At 38.6% G+C, this 19,842-nt stretch overlaps 1 protein-coding gene across 1 annotated transcript in view; it reads left to right on the top strand.

The window, feature by feature from the left end:
- Window positions 1-19,842, top strand: part of LOC105009234 (protein tyrosine phosphatase non-receptor type 14) — a 265,726-nt gene that overhangs the window by 166,610 nt on the left and 79,274 nt on the right. The window contains exon 4 of the mRNA XM_029114543.2: window positions 12,104-12,201. Coding sequence (XP_028970376.2) covers window positions 12,104-12,201 — 98 coding nt within the window. The remainder of the gene's footprint in view (window positions 1-12,103; window positions 12,202-19,842) is intronic.

Here is a 19,842-nt window from a genome sequence, read left to right as displayed (position 1 = left end):
CAAGTAGTGTTACTCTCTTCTTCTGTCTATCTCTGCAGCTGTTAAAATTACCCACGGCAGGGTTAAGGAGGTTGGGGAGGTGGGGGTGAGATTTCGGGTGTCAAATAAATGGGGGTGGGGGATGTTGCCGTGTCCTTCTATCCATCCTAGATACCCAAGCCTAGTATTTGCTAATATAAGAGGTCCATTTTTAAACATTGTTGTGTTTGTCGGCAAGTCGGTTTGTCTCTTCCAGACTACTTCTCTCTGTTTTACAGTGCACTGATTTAAACCAAATCGCATTAAGAGCTAACTCTGCTAATGTTAGATGCTCTTTGTTATCGAAACTCAACAAAAAAACATCCAGGTGTTGTTGAAACAATATGGTGGAAATGTTTGGTCCAACCCTTTAACCCAGACCAGACCTCAAAATCTAGCCCTAATGCACAAAATGTCAGCAGCACAGACATCCTTGAAATCCCTGCTTTTTCCAGCTAGTTATCAGAGCTCTTCTCCCACAGACACAACTTTATAACCTTTGTTGTTTTAGCAATAATACCATGTAAATCCCGCCAACCTCCCACATTCTCGGGCTGGCCCCATCTGGGGTTGGTAAGAGGTTGCTTATATGTTTCTTTTGACATTGGGTGGGGAGATTATAGAGATGATACAGTAGAGCAAGCTGTTGGATAAAATTAAACTTGTCTTTGTAGATGGAATGCGGTGAAAGACCTGTCTGATGTTCTAGGGTTTGGGGTTTGGAAATTAGGGTACAGAAGATTTGAACATTGAATACATTCACACATTTTATTGTATTACAACAGGAAATCTAAAATGATTTAATAAGGAGTTGTTGCCACTGATCAACACATTTTATTTTATTGAAAAATAAAACCTGCAAATTGCTCTAAATTATAAACAGAAAATTGACTGCATACGAATTCTAGGGATAGGACGAATGAAACCGAAACTCCAAATCACCGTCAGTTTTCCGATCTCTACTGTTTCAATGCAGTGTACCAGAAGCTTGTTTACCAGAAATGGAACACCACGTGACCAATGAAATTTGAAGCTTCGGTCATCACAAAAACACTTTCAAGTTCCAACCTGCGCCATTTTCGAAATGGCTGTTTTTAAACTGTGTGCATAAAAGGTTAATGAAATCCAGTCACTTCGAGGGCTGTCAGTAGGAGTTTGGGACATGCATGTAAATGGATATTAGAAGTACTTGAAAGAGCAAGTTAGTCAAGAGCATCATAAAATAGAGCTTGTTATTTGATAGTAGTCATAGAACAGTAATTTGAGAGTTGTACAAGAGAATAATTTAGAGTGTTGGTTAGATAGTTATTTGAGGGTCATACAAAAGTTTGGGTAATCTGAGAAGTAGACAAGTTAATATTAGCTAGGTTCTTGGAATGGGTATAAGTACCGTGTATTATAGGGCAATGGAGAATATGTCTGTATAAATGTGTATATGTGTAACTAAAGGCCACACTGTGTTTGAACATCCTATGCGAGAACATTCGTTGTGGATTCATTGTCTGGATTTCTATTGTCTTTTAATGTTATTTATGTAATCATTATACTGTGATGGCAATTCCATCGATTAAACCTCTTACTAAGAAAGGTAAGACAGAGATCAAATGTTCTTAAACACAAATTACCGTTTATTATATAATATTTGCAAATAGAGACAGAAAGACAATAACACAAGATCAATGAGAGTCTGTCTGAAGAACAGTTAAGAAAACACTTTCTTACTTATACAAAAAGGAAGTTAGATCTCACAAAATAACTGACATTTCATCAATACATGTTAATCTGGTCTAAACCAGTAAGGTTTATTCTTCTTATCAGTTTCTTTCTCAGGTTCACCCAAATGCAGGTTGTCTAATTGCATTTTACAAATACTTCTTGACTTCAATTGTCCACCAATCTCTTGTCCCTCTCATAATTACGAAACCAAGAACAATTCTTGCATTCTTCCTACTTGGCTAAATACAGGTTTGGTACCTTTCTAATTAGCCCAATACTACACCAGTAATTCTCTACTCCCATATACATCTGTAAAAGGCACTAACACATTAGTTCTACAAATTTCTATAACAATGCACATTGTCAAACTACAATGGCTAAGGTCTGTGTCCAGGCCCTCTGCAATATGCCGTGCCTAAAAAGGTCTACACAGGAACATCCAAAAGTCAATATTGTTATCTGTTGTTGAAGCTTTCGTAGTTTGGTGGCTTACATGCAAGGCGGCTGACAACAGCATCTGAAAGATATTTTGGCATTTAGAGGTTACAGGTTCGAATCCCTTGTTAGGCATCTTTTTATTAATACTTGGTTTAAATAACTGTCACTTTTTAACACTAGAAGCACAGAGCCATTCACACCTACTTGAAGCACCATCAGGGGTCATTTTGACCCATGCGTGTTTTAAATGGGAGGGTGTTGCTCACCCACAATGATTGGTATATGGCGCATCTTGTGCGTATATTCAATGCCAATGACACTATTTGCACCAGAAGGACATTTGACCAAGAGGCACTTAAAAAAAAGTTTACTAATAATTGCCTTGCAAATGCATGATGGCCTAAAAGATTAAATAACATGTTCACACCATTGTGTATTTATCAACAATAGAGTAGATATAAAAAGATTTGAAAGGAAAATAAACTGTATGGCTAAATACACTGCACCATTTTTTTCCTTTCCAAAAAAGTTGAAAAGGAAAGTTTTGAGTGAGGAACAGAAGCTTTGAATTTGCAGTGGTCTTTTAATTTTAACCCTTCTGTTTCTCACTCAAAACCTTCCTTTCCAACTTTTTTGCAAAAGAAAGAAAAAGGTGCAATTTTGAAATTTTGAAAAAAGGTGCAAAGGTGAAATTTTTTCCAGAGCTGTATTTTCTAATATCGTGGTAAGCGTAATAGCAAACCCCGAAAGTCGGGATGCCAACATAAGCATTGCTCCATGGTCGAGTTCTGATGCTCAAGTGCCCATTGTACGTGCTTTCAGCAGTGTACGGGGTAAACATGGGCACCCTGACTGTTCTGCGGCTACGCAGCAGCATGCGCAACAAACTGTGATGCACTGTGTGTTTTGACACCTTTCTATCAGTACCAGTATTAACTTTTTCAGCAATTTGATCTACAGTAGCTCGTCTGTTGGATCGGACCACAAGGGTCAGCCTTCGCTCCCCACGTGTAGTCTTGGCCGCCCATGACCCCTTTTTTGAAATTGGTGTAGACTACAGTTTTCAAAGACAAATGACAACCGGTGTTGAGTGGGTAGAATTCAATGAAGCCTATAACTGAGGACATGTGAGGGGTCTATTCCTCAAACTAGAGACTTAGGTACTTAGTCTCTGTTTTTTGTATATCTGGGCCTTCCACATTTTTTCTATCTTTGTTAGAGCCTGTTGTCTTTTGTTGACCTTATGACATACCAGTCTATTGCATGCTGTGGCAATTCAAAAATAAGCACAAAGACAATGTTAAGCTTAATTTAACAAACCAAATACCTTTCTGTTGTATTTGATATTATGGGAAGTGATTTTATAGTACCAAATTAGCCATTTAACATGATTACATAAGGACAAGGTATTAGAGTGATGGCTGCTGCTGCTAGATTTGATCAAAAATGTATTTTTCAAATAATGATGGTGCTGTTTTTTTACATCATTAATGTCTTGACTATACTTTCTTCAGTTAAATGCCACTTTTGTGAATAAAAGTACCAATTTCCTTACGGAACAGCAAAATCTGTACATTATTCCAAACTTTTGGCCGCCAGTGTACTTTTGAGAACTTTCTATTCTTGTATTACTATATGGGAACCTGCGAGCAAGCATTTTCTTTTTAAACTTAACTATTTGCATCTTTAATTACATTACTGTTTTTAGTAATTTGTCCCAATATGTTTTTGATTTGAAATAATATACATAATATATTTTCTTGTTACCTTGTAACCCTGTTAACTTGTTTCTATACTACTCTACAGTCCCTGACAAAAGTCTTGTCGCTTATCTATTTTGTAGAAACACCTGCTATTAACCTGACTTTTAATTAATCAATTGGTGTTAGAAATGGCTCATATGAAAAGCTAAAACCCTCCCAAATGATGTTTAATGCACTGAAATAAATTAGTTTCACTGAAAAAAGATTTATCATTTAATCAAGACAGAAAGGTCAAATTTTGGCAAGACAAAAGTTTTGTCACCTATACAGAAATGGAAAAAATTTACTGCAAATACAAAAATATGTCAGCAAATTAAGTAGTGGTGCTGTGAGATCCAAATGTAATATCTTGTATGACTTCCATGAGCTTGAAGGACTGCATCCATGCGGTTTGGCAAGGATTCATACAATTTATTGATGAAGTCATCAGGAATAGCAAAGAAAGCAGTCTTGCATGCCTCCCAGAGTTCATCAATATTCTTTGGTTTCGTCTTCCATGCTTCCTCTTTCATCTTAGCCCACATATGCTCAATGATGTTCATGTCTGGTGACTGGGCTGGCCAATCTTGGAGCATCTTGATCTTCTTCGCCTTGAGGAACTTTGATGTGGAGATGGAAGTATGCGATGGAGCACCATCCTGCTGCAGAATTTGGCCTCTTTTATGGTTGGGAATATAAGAAGTAGCTAAGATTTCTTGGTATTTTAGAATATTGATGTTGCCTTCCACCCTGCAGATCTCTCGCACACCCCCATACTGGATCTAACCCCAGACCATGATTTTTCCGCCACCAAACTTCACTGTTTTCTGGGTGAATCTCGGATCCATGCGGGCTCCAGTAGGTCTCCTGCAATATTTGCGGCGACTATGGTGTAATTCAACAGAAGATTAATCTGAAAAATCCACCTTCTTCCACTTTTCCAGCATCCATCCTTTTAGCAGGCTGTGGGCTTTGGCAAATGCCACACGGTTTTTCAATTGTCTTTTGTTTGGTGCTGGCTTCTGGGCACTGATTTGACCATGGAGGCCATTTCGAGACAGAATCCAACAAACTGTTCTGGTTGACACAGGGACTTCAGGTGACCAGGTCTCGTGGAGCTCTGCTGCAGTGGAAAAAGGGCTGGCCTTGGATTTGAGCCTACAAACGGTCCTCTCAAGCAGTTGTCTTGCGGGGTCTGCCTGACCTGGGCTTGTCAAAAACATCTCCAGTGTCTTCAAATGTTTTTTTTATCCTCTGTACTTGACGCTGAGACACATTGAAGGTGTCTGCCACATCAGCAGTGGATCTGATCTTCAGCCTCTTGATAATCAAAACTATAGTCTCAGGGTGAATCTTAGGCATGTTTGCAGAGGTCTAGTTGCAGTTGTTGTGAAGGTCTAGTGTACTGGGGTTGTTTTTATACACACCTGAGACCTAATTGATCCATTATTAGTCACAGGTGAAGCTCATATGACAAGGCGACAACACTTATGTCTTTGCAAAAATGGACTCAATGGGCTTTACCAAGCTGTGAATATTTGAATACTTTTTGACGGATTCGTTTGGCACTGAAACATTATTACAAAAGCTGTTGGGATTAAAATGAGCCATTTCTTGTAAAAACATCTTGATTAGAAATATATTTCAGCGGCACTTCAGGTCAATTTGTACACAAGCGACAAGACTTTTGTCAGGGACTGTATACTAGAGAATATTCTGTTGTTGCATCGATGTGAGGGTACATACAAGTATCTTCTCGTCAAACTTGTTTACATTACTTGAACAATAGTACATCTGTTTATTTGTTTATTTATATAGCACAATTCATACATCAAAGCAATTCAATATGCTTTACAATGAAAAAGAAAAAATACAAAAGAATAAAAACCAATACAATGAAAACATAAATAAAACAAGGGGGACTCTAACCTCCTAAAAAAACAACATCATAATAAAACAGAATACAAACATTTAAATAGAGTAAAGCTAAATAAAAACATAGGAAGCTTATTTTTTATTTATATATAATAATTCACTTTTAATAAACTGTAAAATGTAACAAATCTTGTGTATTTATTGTATTGTGCTTACACCAGCACGATTCTCTCGTGTTTTCACTTGACAAAAAAGTCAATTATCATCACCTATATTGATAGATACTGTTTTAAGGTCATTCACAAATGGTAAATACAGTGAGGGAGGAAATGTGATCCCCTGCAGATTTTTTACATTTGCCCACTGACAAAGAAATGATCAGTCTATAATTTTTATGCTAGGTTTATTTGAACAGTGAGAGACAGAATAACAACAACAAAAAATCCAGAAAAACGTATGTAAACATTTTTATAAATTGATTTGCATTTTAATTAGTGAAATATGTATTTGATCCCCTCTCAATCAGAAAGAGTTCTGGCTCACAGATGTCTTTTATACAGGTAACGAGCTGAGATTAGGCGCACACTCTTAAAGGGAGTGCGCCTAATCTCATCTTGTTACCTGTATAAAAGACACCTGTCCCCAGAAGCAATCAATCAATCAATCAATCAGATTCAAAACTCTCCACCATGGCCAAGACCAAAGAGCTGTCCAAGGATGTCAGGGTCAAGATTGTAGACCTTCACAAGGCTGGAATAGGCTACAAGACTATCGCCAAGCAGCTTGGTGAGGAAGTGACAACAGTTGGTACGATTATTCGCAAATGGAAGAAACACAAAAGAACTGTCAATCTCCCTCGGTTTGGGGCTCCATGCAAGACCTCACCTCGTGTAGTTGCAATGATCATGAGAACGGTGAGGAATCGGCCCAGAACTACATGGGAGGATCTTGTCAATGATCTCAAGGCAGCTAGGACCTGTCACCAAGAAAACAATTGGTAACACACTATGCCATGAAGGACTGAAATCCTGCAGCACCCACAAAGTCCCCCTGCTCAGGAAGCACATGTACAGACCTGTCTGAAGTTTGCAAATGAACATCTGAATGATTCAGAGGAGAACTGGGTGAGAGTGTCATGGTCATATGACAGCAAAATCAAGCTCTTTGGCATCAACTCCTTCCCTCAGCCAGGGCATTGAAAATGGGTCGTGGATTCCAGCATGACATGACCCAAAACACACAGCCAAGGCCAAATATATTTTTTAGCCCCAAAGGACAGGGTTTATGTTACACTCTGAAACAATGTGAATTTCAGCTGTAACTCTTAGTGTCGAAATATCTGATTCTAATACAGCAGTTATTTTTTTTTTTATAAATCCTTAAAATTATTATTTTTCAGATTTACATTTTAAAGATATTTCACAACAATTTCTCCTGGGTTTCCTCAAATGAAACAACATTTTTGAAAATAGGTAGACATTTGTGCTCTATCAAATCCTTGTGGTATGTCAGGCACCTACAAGCTCAATTGTGGTTGTTCAGGAATTTGTTTACCTCCTGCACGAATGCCTGTTTGATAAGAAGGAACTTGGGGAGATGTGTGTTGGAGGACAATTAATACAGTCTGTTGTGTCTGCAGTGGAGCTTTTGCATCAAGGCAAGGCTATTATCCCAAATTAGATGGTGTGAAATTGGGAGGGGAAATAAATAAGAAAACATTTACCTTACAGGTGCCTGATGGAGCAATGAAGAAAATCTGTTCTAAGAGACCCAGCATCCTTTTCAATCGTTTTGTCTATTATTCACATTCTGCCACTCTACCATGGTTATTCACACACACACACACACACACACACACACACACACACACACACACACACACACACACACACACACACACACACACACACACACACACACACACACACACACACACACACACACACACACACACACACACACACACACACACCATTCTGTTATTATCCTTGTGTCTATGAGAGTCACACTGAGACAACATTTTCCCTAAGGGGGAGCTAAAGGAATGTTCTAGCACTATGACTAGTACTCTTTCCTGAATCTCTGGATGGTTTTCCTGCAGAAGCCTCGCCCACTACACCACAGTAGGTTTCTTCCCCTCTAGTGGCAGTGGTTAGGCTTGGCTAATTAGAGGGTTGCCAAGGAAACGGAATGGTGGCTCAGCCAACCAGTGTAATGACAGGGTGAGGGAGGGCTGGGTCAGATTATAGACTGTGTACACTAAGCTTAAAAAAGAACAAGAGAGGTAGAGAACTAGAGGGAGAGAGAGATACAATGCATGGGATAAAGTAATGGATAGAGATGCGTTGGAGAATGACATATCTTCAGATAAAGAGACAAAGATGACAAAGAACAAAGACGAATGGCATTATGATAGTAGTTTCTTGTTGACACAGGTCTTCAAACAAGTCATGGTCATGACATTCTCTCTGCCTCTCTCTCTTCCCTTTCTCCCCGGACTTCTTGTGTTGACTGAAATGAACATAGCTGTTCTTGTCTGTAACAGGGTGGAGTGACTAAGCATGCAGAGATGGCTTGGTGCTTTCCAGCCCACAATTTGTATACTCTGGCAGGTGTGTATATGTAACACAGGAACGTTTTCTAACAGCCTCCAGTGGAAACACACTAACTAGGGTATCTATGGTTACAAACAGGAAACCAGTTTCTTTGCAGCTGAAACTGGTCAGCTGGAATCAACCCTGACACAGCTCTGTTTTGATAATGGCCCATTTAGACTTTCTCTCGATTTCCTTCTCTCATTCATTCCCTAACTCCTTGCTTTTCCCCCTCATTCTCACTCTCTTTTCTTTGTCCCAATATTTTCTTTTCACTTCTCTAATGTGTGGCATTGTTAGAGTACTACATTCTGCCTAAAGACTTAACTTAAAATTAAGAAGGCAAATAAATACATTAGCAAATTAATTTCATATTTCAACTATAACAATAATAATATAAACAAAAACAATTCCGATATTTCAACTATAAACAAACCCTTTTAATGTATTGTTGACATCTTGTGCTAATAGGGGGGAAAAGTTGGGTTGAGTGGACCTATACGGAATCCCTGATAAGCTGTATGTTTCCTTCTGTTCTCTCATATCTTTGTCTTACCACACGTTTTTATGGTTACTCTGGGCCAAGACTGAAAATTATCATATCAACTTACTTCAAGCAAAACAGTGGCAGAGGCACCCACAGTCAAAACACTAGTCCAGCACCAACTTGTTCTAGCTAGATCTCTGCTCAGACCCACAGAAATAGACCCCAGCTAGCCTAGGTACTAGCTAGTGCTATGCTTCAATCCACCGTCATAACACTAGCCCAGCCTCAGCTAAGTGCTAATAATTTTAAAATGTCGTGCCATTTTGTGAAGTAATACTATGAAGGCTACAGTTAACATTGCTAAGTTGATTCACTGACTGTCATTTGAGCAGTCATCCTAATCTTGAGTAATTTACTTAAGTGCATTTATTTTCATATTTTGGCTCTCATAGGAATAGAACCCACATATGGAGTTAGATGTGTCTCTATATTGGTAAATATATTTAGAAAATCTGTGCTTATATTCATCACAACTCACAAATAAAAATAGGAGTTGTAAATGTGAAAAAATATTTAGTAGATAAAAAACTCTGTAAATATGTAAGTTTCACAAATAAATAACATTTGTGAGTATGTTAAAACATATTTCACAAATAAAACAAAAATCTGTAAAACATTTACAACTGTTGCTTAACATTTGCAAGTGTTGACTTACATTTACAAATCTTAAGTTAATTTACGGATCTGAATTTTATATTTACAAATTTTTTGAGACACATTTTTCTTCGTTCAACAAGTTCTTGTGTGCATGGTTTCAGTCAGAGGGCTCACTTGGTGGGACTTATGGAATTTCCGGACGGGAGCCTGGTAGATTGGAGTCTATAGTAGCTAGGACATGTTATACTCACATTTCAGGAAAAACTTTTATTTGTACAACAATATTTGACTGCATCACAAATGGGTAATACAACGCCGAGGGAGATTTCGACTTCAGGCTACTAACTTAACCACAGTTAGTTATGTCAGCCTACATCTAGTTGGCTAGCTAGCCAGCTAGTAGGCTACTGTAGCTTAAATAAAGTAATGAAGGTATCTAACCCCACGACGCAACTGACTAGATAACAGTATGTTTTTGACTTGCATAGCTGCATTTAGTTCATTCAGTATTAGTCTTGCACATCTAGATATTGTTAGTGGTTATACAATTGTGGTCATAAGTTTGCATACCATCAAGTTCAGTCTGAGTTCACTCTGAATTTGTCCACTCTTTATTTATTTTTAACGTCCACTTACTGTGTTTTAATCTGTTGTTGGTTTTATTCGATTTCTTAACTTCTTATTGTATTACTTTGATTTTAGATAATTTTAAGTGTTTTCCTTTTTAGTCTTGCCCTCTGTGTTGTACTATTATATTATATTATGTATTGCTGCCTTTTATGTATTATTCCATTAATGATGTATACAGACCCGGTGGCACAGGAAAATCACATTGTATGATTTTTGAGTACTTAATTTGCATTTTGTATAATCGCATAAGTATTTGATAGTGAAGTATTTGATCAGAAAAGCAGAACTTAATATTTGGTACAGAAACCTTTGTTTGCAATTACATTTCCTGTAGTTCTTGACCAGGTTTGCACACACTGCAGCAGATTTTGGCCCACTCCTCCATACAGACCTTCTCCAGATCCTTCAGGTTTTGGGGCTGTCGATGCCCCACAAGGTGAGATCTTGCATGGAGCCCCAGACCGAGGGAGAGTGACCGTCATCTTGAACTTCTTCCATTTTCTAATAATTGCGCCAACAGTTGTTGCCTTCCTACCAAGCTGATTGCCTATGGTCCTGTAGCCCATCCCAGCCTTGTGCAGGTCTACAATTTTATCCCTGATGTCCTTACACAACTTTCTGGTCTTGGCCATTGTGGAGAGGTTGGAGTCTGTTTGATTGAGTGTGTGGACAGGTGCCTTTTATACAGGTAACGAGTTCAAACAGGTGCAGTTAATACAGGTAATGAGTGGAGAACTGGGGGGCTTCTTAAAGAAAAACTAACAGGTGTGAGCCGGAATTCTTACTGGTTGGTAGGTGATCAAATACTTATATCATGCAATAAAATGCAAAATAATTATTTAAAAATCATACAATGTGATTTTCTGGATTTTTGTTTTAGATTTCCTCTTTCACAGTTGAAGTGTACCTATGATACCTATGATAAGACTTCTACATGCTTTGTAAGTAGGAAAACCTGCAAAATCAGCAGTGTATAAAATACTTGTTCTCCCCACTGTAGCTTGAGCAAGCCATGCATGCAAAGAATATTTGCTTAGGACAAATGTGCCTGTCCATGGCAATCAGTAGCCCGTCCAAAACGTTTGTTCTAGTGCTTGCACGTATACCTGTTTTGAGGGAGATGTGAATCCATCAACCTCGACTGTAAAGCACTTTGGGTCAACTCCTGTTTTTTTTAAATGTGCTATATTAAATAGAAGTGACTTGACTTTCCACCAAGTGAGATATTGGTTACATTTCTCTCACAAAAGCAGTGCGTGCTGTGGGTCATACCTTCTGCTTACAGAACTGTCAACTTGTGTATCTGGGAGAACCGCAGTGCTGATGTTACCGTGTGTCTGAGTCTCCGTAACCAGGGCAACGATGACATTCAGTGACAGAAAACTCGCCTGTCATTCTGATTAAATACTTCTCCGCTATGTTTGACGAAACAAATCGCGTCCCGGATTGATTCTGTAAGGGACAGTGCATTTTATTAGTATTATACGGGACGGGTGGCAACCCTAGGTTATATACCTTCATTACTTTAGTTAAGCTACAGTAGCCTGTTAGCTGGCCAACCCGATGTAGGCTGATAACTAACTGTGCTTAAGTTAGTTGCCTGAAGTCGAAAACACGCTCAGCGTTATATTACCCATTGGTGATGCAGATAAATATTGTTATACAAATAAACGTTATACTCAAATTTCAGGAAAAATTTGTCCTAGCTACCTATAGACTCCAATCTACCAGGCTCCCGTCCGGATATTCCATAACTCCCACCAAGTGAGCCCTCTGTATTTTTTCTAGATATATTCACGAATATTGAGACACATCTAACTCCATACCCACAACCCTAGCACAGCACCATAGTCAACATGCATGATCTTCTGAATTATTGGGTTCAGTAACTCCCCTTTTATTTTCCATTTTGTGCTCTCAGTACGTAACGCATACCTTCTCTCTAGGTACCAGTATTACCTGCAGGTAAAGAAGGAGGTGCTGGATGGACGTCTTCGCTGTTCTGTAGAGCAGGGCATCAGATTAGCTGGCCTAGCAGTGCAAGGTAAGACAGATTACCCACATGACTTCGCCCCATTGCTTAAGCACTAACCTTGTTTTAAGTCTTTCACTGCGAGTCCAGAGAATTCCTGTCTGTGATCACATTTCAATACATTATTAAACACATACAATGGATATAAAAAGTCTACACACCCCTGTTAGGTTTTTGTGATTTATAAGAATGAGACAAAGATAAATCATGTCAGAACTTTTTCCACTTTCAATGTGACCTATAATGTGAACAATTCAACTGAAAAACAAACTGAAATCTTCAAGGGGGAAAATAAAAATAAAAAAACTTACAATAACCTGGTTGCATAAGTGTGCACACCCTCTTATAACTGGGGATGTGACTGTGTTCAGAATTAACCAATCACATTCAAACTCATGTTAAATAGAAGTCATTACACACCTGGCATCATTTAAAGTGACTCTGATTAATCACAAATAAAGCTCAGCTATTTTCCCGACATTTTTTAGTTACATCTCAGAGCAAAAGCCATGGTCCGCAGAGAGCTTCCAAAGCATCAGAGGGATCTCATTGTTGAAAGATATCAGTCAGGAGAAGTTTACAAAATAATTTCCAAAGCATTCAATATACCATGGAACACAGTGAAGACAGTCATCAAGTGGAGAAATTATGGCACAACAGAGACATTACCAAGAACTGGACATCCCTACAAAATTGATGAAAAGACTAGAAGAAAACTGGTCAGGGAGGCTTACAAGAGGCCTACAGCAATATTAATGGAACTGCAGGAATTTCTGGCAAGTACTGGCTGTGTGCTCCATATTACAACAATCTCCCGTATTCTTCATATGAATGGGCTATGGGGTAGGGTGTCAAGACTGAAGCCTTTTCTTACAAAGAAAAACATCCAAGCCTGGCTGAAGTTTGCATAAACAAACATCAAGTCTCCCAAAAGCATGTGGGAAAATGTGTTATGGTCTGATGAAACCAACGTTGACATTTTTAGCCATAATTCCAAAAGGTATGTTTGGTGCAAAAACAACACTCCACATCACCAAAAGAACACCAAACCCACAGTGAAGCATGGTGGTGCCAGCATCATGCTTTGGGGCTGTTTTTCTTCAGCTCGAACCGGGGCCTTAGTCAGGGTGGAGGGAAGTATGAACAATTCCCAATACCGGGCAATTTTGGCACAAACCCTTCAGGCGTCCATTAGGAAGCTGAAGATGGAGAGGAAGTTCACCTTTCAGCACAACAACGAACCAAAGCACACATCCAACTCCACAAAAGCATAGCTTCACCAGAAGAAGATTAACATTTTGGAATGGCCCTGCCAGAGTCCAGACCTGAATCCAATTGAACATCTGTGGGGTTATCTGAAGAGGGCTGTGGACAGGAAATGTCCTCGCAATCTGACACATTTGGAGCACTTTTGCAAAGAAGTGGGCAAATATTGCCATGTCTGTAATAAAATCAAAAGGTTCTTCAACTAAAGTATTAGTTTAAGGGTATGCACACTTATGCAACCAGGTTATTGTGAGTTTTTATGTTTTTATTGTCCCCCCTCTAAGATTTCAGTTTGTTTTTCAATTGAATTGTTCACGTTATAGGTCACATTAAAGTTAGAAAAAGTTCTGACATGATTTATCTTAGTCAAATTTTTTTACATCACAAGAACCTGGCTTTTTAACATGGGTATGTAGACTTTTTTTATCCACTGTATGCACACATGCACGCACACACACACCCCAACCTACCCATCCTGCATCCTCTATGTACATACACACAAACTTTTTCTAGTGGGAAATGTAAACAGATTTTCAGTAACACAAAGGTTAGCCATGTCAGGAGGAACTTTATCTGTAAGGAAGCATTCTTCATTACACCCAACTAAACAGAATGACATTAGATTACATTAGATTCTACCTAAAATATCTAGCTAAATCAGCGTATTTTGAAATGGTATTGCTTTAGTCTGGTACTACACATTCTCCTGACAGACCGTAGTTACAGTGGGGAGAACAAGTATTTGATACACTGCCGATTTTGCAAGTTTTTACACTTACAAAGCATGTAGAAGTCTGTAATTTCAGTCTATTTTTATCATAGGTACTCTTCAACTGTGAGAAACGGAATCTAAAATACAGAAAGTCAGACTATATGATTTTTAAGTAATTAATTTGCATTTTATTGCATGACATAAGTATTTGATACATCAGAAAAGCAGAACTTAATATTTGGTACAGAAACCTTTGTTTGCAATTACAGAGATCATACGTTTCCTGTAGTTCTTGACCAGGTTTGCACAAACTGCAGCAGGGATTTTGGCCCACTCCTCCATACCGACCTTGTCCAGATCCTTCAGGTTTTAGGGGCTGTTGCTCCAAAGAGTTTCTATTGGGTTCAGGTCTGGAGACTGGCTAGGCCACTCCAGGACCTTGAGATGCTTCTTACAGAGCCACTGCTTAGATGCCCTGGCTGTGTGTTTCGGGTCATTGTCATGCTGGAAGACCTAGCCATGACCCATCTTCAATGCTTTTACTGAGGGAAAGAGGTTGTTGGACAAGATCTCGCAATACATGGCCCTCAATACGGTGCAGTCGTCCTGTCCGCTTTGCAGAAAAGCATCCCCAAAGAATGATGTTTCCACCTCCATGCTTCAAGGTTGGGATGTTGTTCTTGGGGTTGTACTCATCCTTCTTCTTCCTCCGAACACGGCGAGTGGAGTTTAGACCAAAAAGCTCTATTTTCATCTCATCAGACCACATGACCTTCTCCCATTCTTCCTCTGGATCATCCAGATGGTCATTGGCAAACTTCAGACGGGCCCTGACATGCGCTGGCTTGAGCAGGGGGACCTCACTGGTAATGAGTGTTTTCCACTCATTACCAGTTAATACAGGTAATGAATGAAAAACAGGAGGGCTTCTTAAAGAAAAACAGGTTTGTGAGAGCCGGAATTCTTACTGGTTGGTAGGTGATCAAATATGTCATGCAATAAAATGCAAATTGATTATTTAAAAATCATACAATGTGATTTTCTGGATTTCCTCTTTCACAGTTGAAGTGTACCTATGATACCTAAGATAAGACTTCTACAGGCTTTGTAAGTAGGAAAACCTGCAAAATCAGCAGTGTATAAAATACATGTTCTCCCCACTGTAGCTTGAGCAAGCCATGCATGCAAAGAATATTTGCTTAGGACAAATGTGCCTGTCCATGGCAATCAATAGCCCGTCCAAAACGTTTGTTCTAGTGCTTGCACGTATACCTGTTTTGAATGAGATGTCTCCATCGTCTCTCACAGTTATTGTGTACCTATGATAAAAATTACAGACCTTTACAAGCTTTGTAAGTAGGAAAACCTGCAAAATCAGCAGTGTATCAAATACTTGTTCTCCCCACTGTATGTATACTATAGAAAGTAATGTGCCATGACCCTCCTGTCATTTTATTTTGAATTGTGTCAGTATACTTGAACTGACAAAATACAGTTTATGCAAATGTTTCTCCGGTAAGACAAACCCTATTGTTATTGTTAGTATTATTAGGGGTTCTCAGAAGGACAAACCCTATTGTCATTGCTAGTATTATTATTGTTGTTATTATTATTATTATTATGATTATTAGGGGTCCTCCGATAGGCAACTGGCAATTTTTTTTTTTATAACTCCCCACTTAAACAATAGGCCCAGAGTAACTACCTCACTGACACCCACCCTGATTCGTCCACCAGGGGTGCTACAAAACACGATTCAGTGACCTGCCCTTTGGCGTACAGGTGTGATATACACTAACCTAAAGGATTATTAGGAACACCTGTTCAATTTCTCATTAATGCAATTATCTAATCAACCAATCACATGGCAGTTGCTTCAATGCATTTAGGGGGGTGGTCCTGGTCAAGACAATCTCCTTAACTCCAAACTGAATGTCAGAATGGGAAAGAAAGGTGATTTAAGCAATTTTGAGCGTGGCATGGTTGTTGGTGCCAGACGGGCCGGTCTGAGTATTTCACAATCTGCTTAGTTACTGGGATTTTCACGCTCAACCATTTCTAGGGTTTACAAAGAATGGTGTGAAAAGGGAAAAACATCCAGTATGCGGCAATCCTGTGGGCGAAAATGCCTTGTTGATGCTAGAGGTCAGAGGAGAATGGGCCTACTGATTCAAGCTGATAGAAGAGCAACTTTGACTGAAATAACCACTCGTTACAACAAGGTATGCAGCAAAGCATTTGTGAAGCCACAACATGCACAACCTTGAGGCGGATGGGCTACAACAGCAGAAGACTCCACCGAAGATCTCCACAACAAATAGGAAAAAGAGGCTACAATTTGCACGAGCTCACCAAAATTGGAGTGTTGAAGACTGGAAGAATGTTGCCTGGTCTGATGAGTCTCGATTTCTGTTGAGACATTCAGATGGTAGAGTCAGAATTTGGCGTAAACAGAATGAGAACATGGATCCATCATGCCTTGTAACCACTGTGCAGGCTGGTACTGGTGGTGTAATGGTGTGGGGGATGTTTTCTTGGCACACTTTAGGCCCCTTAGTGCTAATTGGGCATGGTTTAAATGCCACAGCCTACCTGAGCATTGTTTCTGACCATGTCCATCCCTTTATGACCACCATGTACCCATCCTCTGATGGCTACTTCCAGCAGGATAATGTACCATGTCACAAAGCTTGAATCATTTCAAATTGGTTTCTTGAACATGACAATGAGTTCACTGTACTGATATGGCCCCCATAGTCACCAGATCTCAACCCAATAGAGCATCTTTGGGATGTGGTGGAACGGGAGCTTCGTGCCCTGGATGTGCATCCTACAAATCTCCATCAACTGCAAGATGCTATCCTATCAATATGGGCCAACATTTCTAAAGAATGCTTTCAGCACCTTGTTGAATCAATGCCACATAGAATTAAGGCAGTTCTGAAGGCGAAAGGGGGTCAAACACAGTATTAGTATGGTGTTCCTAATAATCCTTTAGGTGAGAGTGTACATGCCTCCCTATAGGGTGACAAGGAATAAGAGATACATTACAAGATGAAGGGAAAAAAGGCCAATTAGTATTTAAAAAAGTATGCTCAATGTTCATGTCAGCATACCATTAACATGTGCCGGACGGGGTCAGTTTGACCCATAGGTACTTACATTATTTTTTTGCAGAACTCGATAAACTTACAGGAAGCTCCTATATTTATGCTTTATGCTTGATTTTTTTAAAATGTAATTTAAAAACATTTTCCCCAAAACTTCGCCATTTTTATTTTATTTTCTAAAGCTGTAATTCTCCTTCCCTCTCACCAGCCGCATAAAAATTTATTAGATGCCACCAGTGTGTGCATGTCAGGGATTACGCTAGCCGATGGTACAAATGCAGGCGGTATCACGTGTCACGCAGATGAAAATATCAACGGCCAAAATGTCAGGTGGGAAATACGGCAAATACATTGGTTAAAAGCATATTAAAATATTAAATGGCCTAATATTGTGTGACCTACATGGTATGTTGCCAAGAAAACAGCGAGCCTCAGCTTGCTCTTACAGACATTAAGACATTACTGAGTGTTTGGTCATGTGACTAAGCAAAATAGGGTTTAAACATTTATGAAATGGAACAACATATATTTATATCCATGCATTTTAATGGGCATTATCTAATTAGGAAATATGTTTGGAAATGACAAAAATGTACTTACAATATAAGCCAAAATATTTTACACACGCTTGAGTGTTTTTCTTTAGTTGATCAGAGTTGATGCGACAAATAAGCAAGTGAAACGTGTTTGTCTAATAATAATGTTGAGAAATGCATAAACATTCCCAACTAAGGTTAAACATATAGAAATTATGAACAAAAGAGTTTCAGTAAATTGATAACTTTCTGCAGAGCATGTCAAACATGCTCCTGCGTGCGTGGTCTAGACATCCTATGGAAATGGACATAATTTGCGTGGTAGGCTATTTGTTGAGACGTTTCTAACATTGGCCTGAAATCCTTAATTATTCAGATTGGAAACATATATGATTTTGAAATCAAAATATTGTGCAAGAAGATCGTTGTCTATAAAAATAATTGTGATCTGGCTCAAATAATTACAATCAGGCAGTTATGTAGTAATTGCGACAGCCCTTGAAGGCTCAGTTCACAAAGATTGTGAAGACTCCATTGTGCTTCTTAATTTAAATAAAATAAATGTAATTTAATTGTAATTATTACACACCCCACCACATCAACAAAATTCAAATATCCCATCATTACATCATGTGCCGATGGGGCAAAGATGGCAGCCCACCAATAGCTTGAATTGAATTAATTGAACTGACAGTTTATTTTATCCACTGAAAGTCTACTGAATGTCTGCTAAAAGCATGTTATGAAAGCTGTTATAAAAATTGTGTTCATGTGTGTACAGAGATTTACATTGTGTTTATAGCAGCATTTGACTTAGGATGAAATAAGCACAGGAACTGACTAATCACACATCAGTGTTCATCAATATAGCCTAGGCCTACTCCTTACAACTGACACAGGCTGCTCCACACATCTCCATTCTCCACACAGCAACAGAGAGTGCTCGGCTGAGCGAAAAAACTTCACTGCGTCACAATTTTGTTTAATAGATTTTTGTACCTTAACTGGGTTCCAAAGGCAATTTATAACTTTCAGGAAGCAGAGTTTGATCGGGATATTATTTCATTACGCTGCAATCGGGTGAACCAGCCCTAACGCAAAAAAACCCCGGAATGTTTACGCCTATTTTGAATTTTACTCGAATACAAATACTTTCTCCCCCTTAACAAATACAAATACAGATACAAATACTGGCTGCTTTGCACACCCCTACCCATTTCCTATCAGCTTGGACGATTGGCTACCGGTAGGCAAACAGCTAGAATGACAGGTTAAGGACCACTGCGAAAAGTGAAATATGAATTATAGCCTTGCCAATGCATATAGATGGCCTAATAGCAACGTTTTTACACATTATTGTAATAAGTGCAAAAAATTGTAAGTGAAATAAATGTTATTGGTAACCTTAAAATATTTCGAACTGTTTTGGATTACTGAGATTACTCAGTAAAGGCATGTCTGACAACAAACACTCATAACACAACATTTTCTTATAACACTTCTATTGTGTATTTGTCACTTAATTGTTACTGTATTTTGCAGTTCTGCACTTTAGTATTTGCCAGTTTTTGTCCCCACACTATATGTTTATTGTTATGCATCATCAGACCAGTGAATTCAGAAAAGTGAATTCCTTGTATGTGAAAACCTACTTGGCAATAAATCTGTTTCTGATTAATTGTGCTAATTGGCTTGAAGTGATATAAGATATATGTTTTTCATTATTAGAAGAAACAGTATAAAAAACAAACTTTTGTTTCCCACAAAAAAGTCCTCAAAATGATCTTCTAGCGAAAAACATGCATTTTACCACACTATTTGTTTAAAATATTTTTTTTTAAGTATTGATAAGCCATTTCATTTGTTTATTTTCAAAATTACCACACATAGAATTTGGCCATTTATTAAAAGAGAATTGTTATATATAAATAAAAAATAGGCTAAACACAAAATGGGAAAAAAAGCTTTTCAAGCTTTGAAATGGCGATGTATTTAATTCCAATCAAACCCTTTATCAACATTTCAGATA

Source organism: Esox lucius, chromosome 18 (genome assembly GCF_011004845.1).
Source record: "Esox lucius isolate fEsoLuc1 chromosome 18, fEsoLuc1.pri, whole genome shotgun sequence".
Taxonomy (NCBI): domain Eukaryota; kingdom Metazoa; phylum Chordata; class Actinopteri; order Esociformes; family Esocidae; genus Esox; species Esox lucius.
The sequence above is the reverse complement of the archived record's forward strand: the minus strand, read 5'-3'. Positions and strand labels throughout refer to the sequence as shown.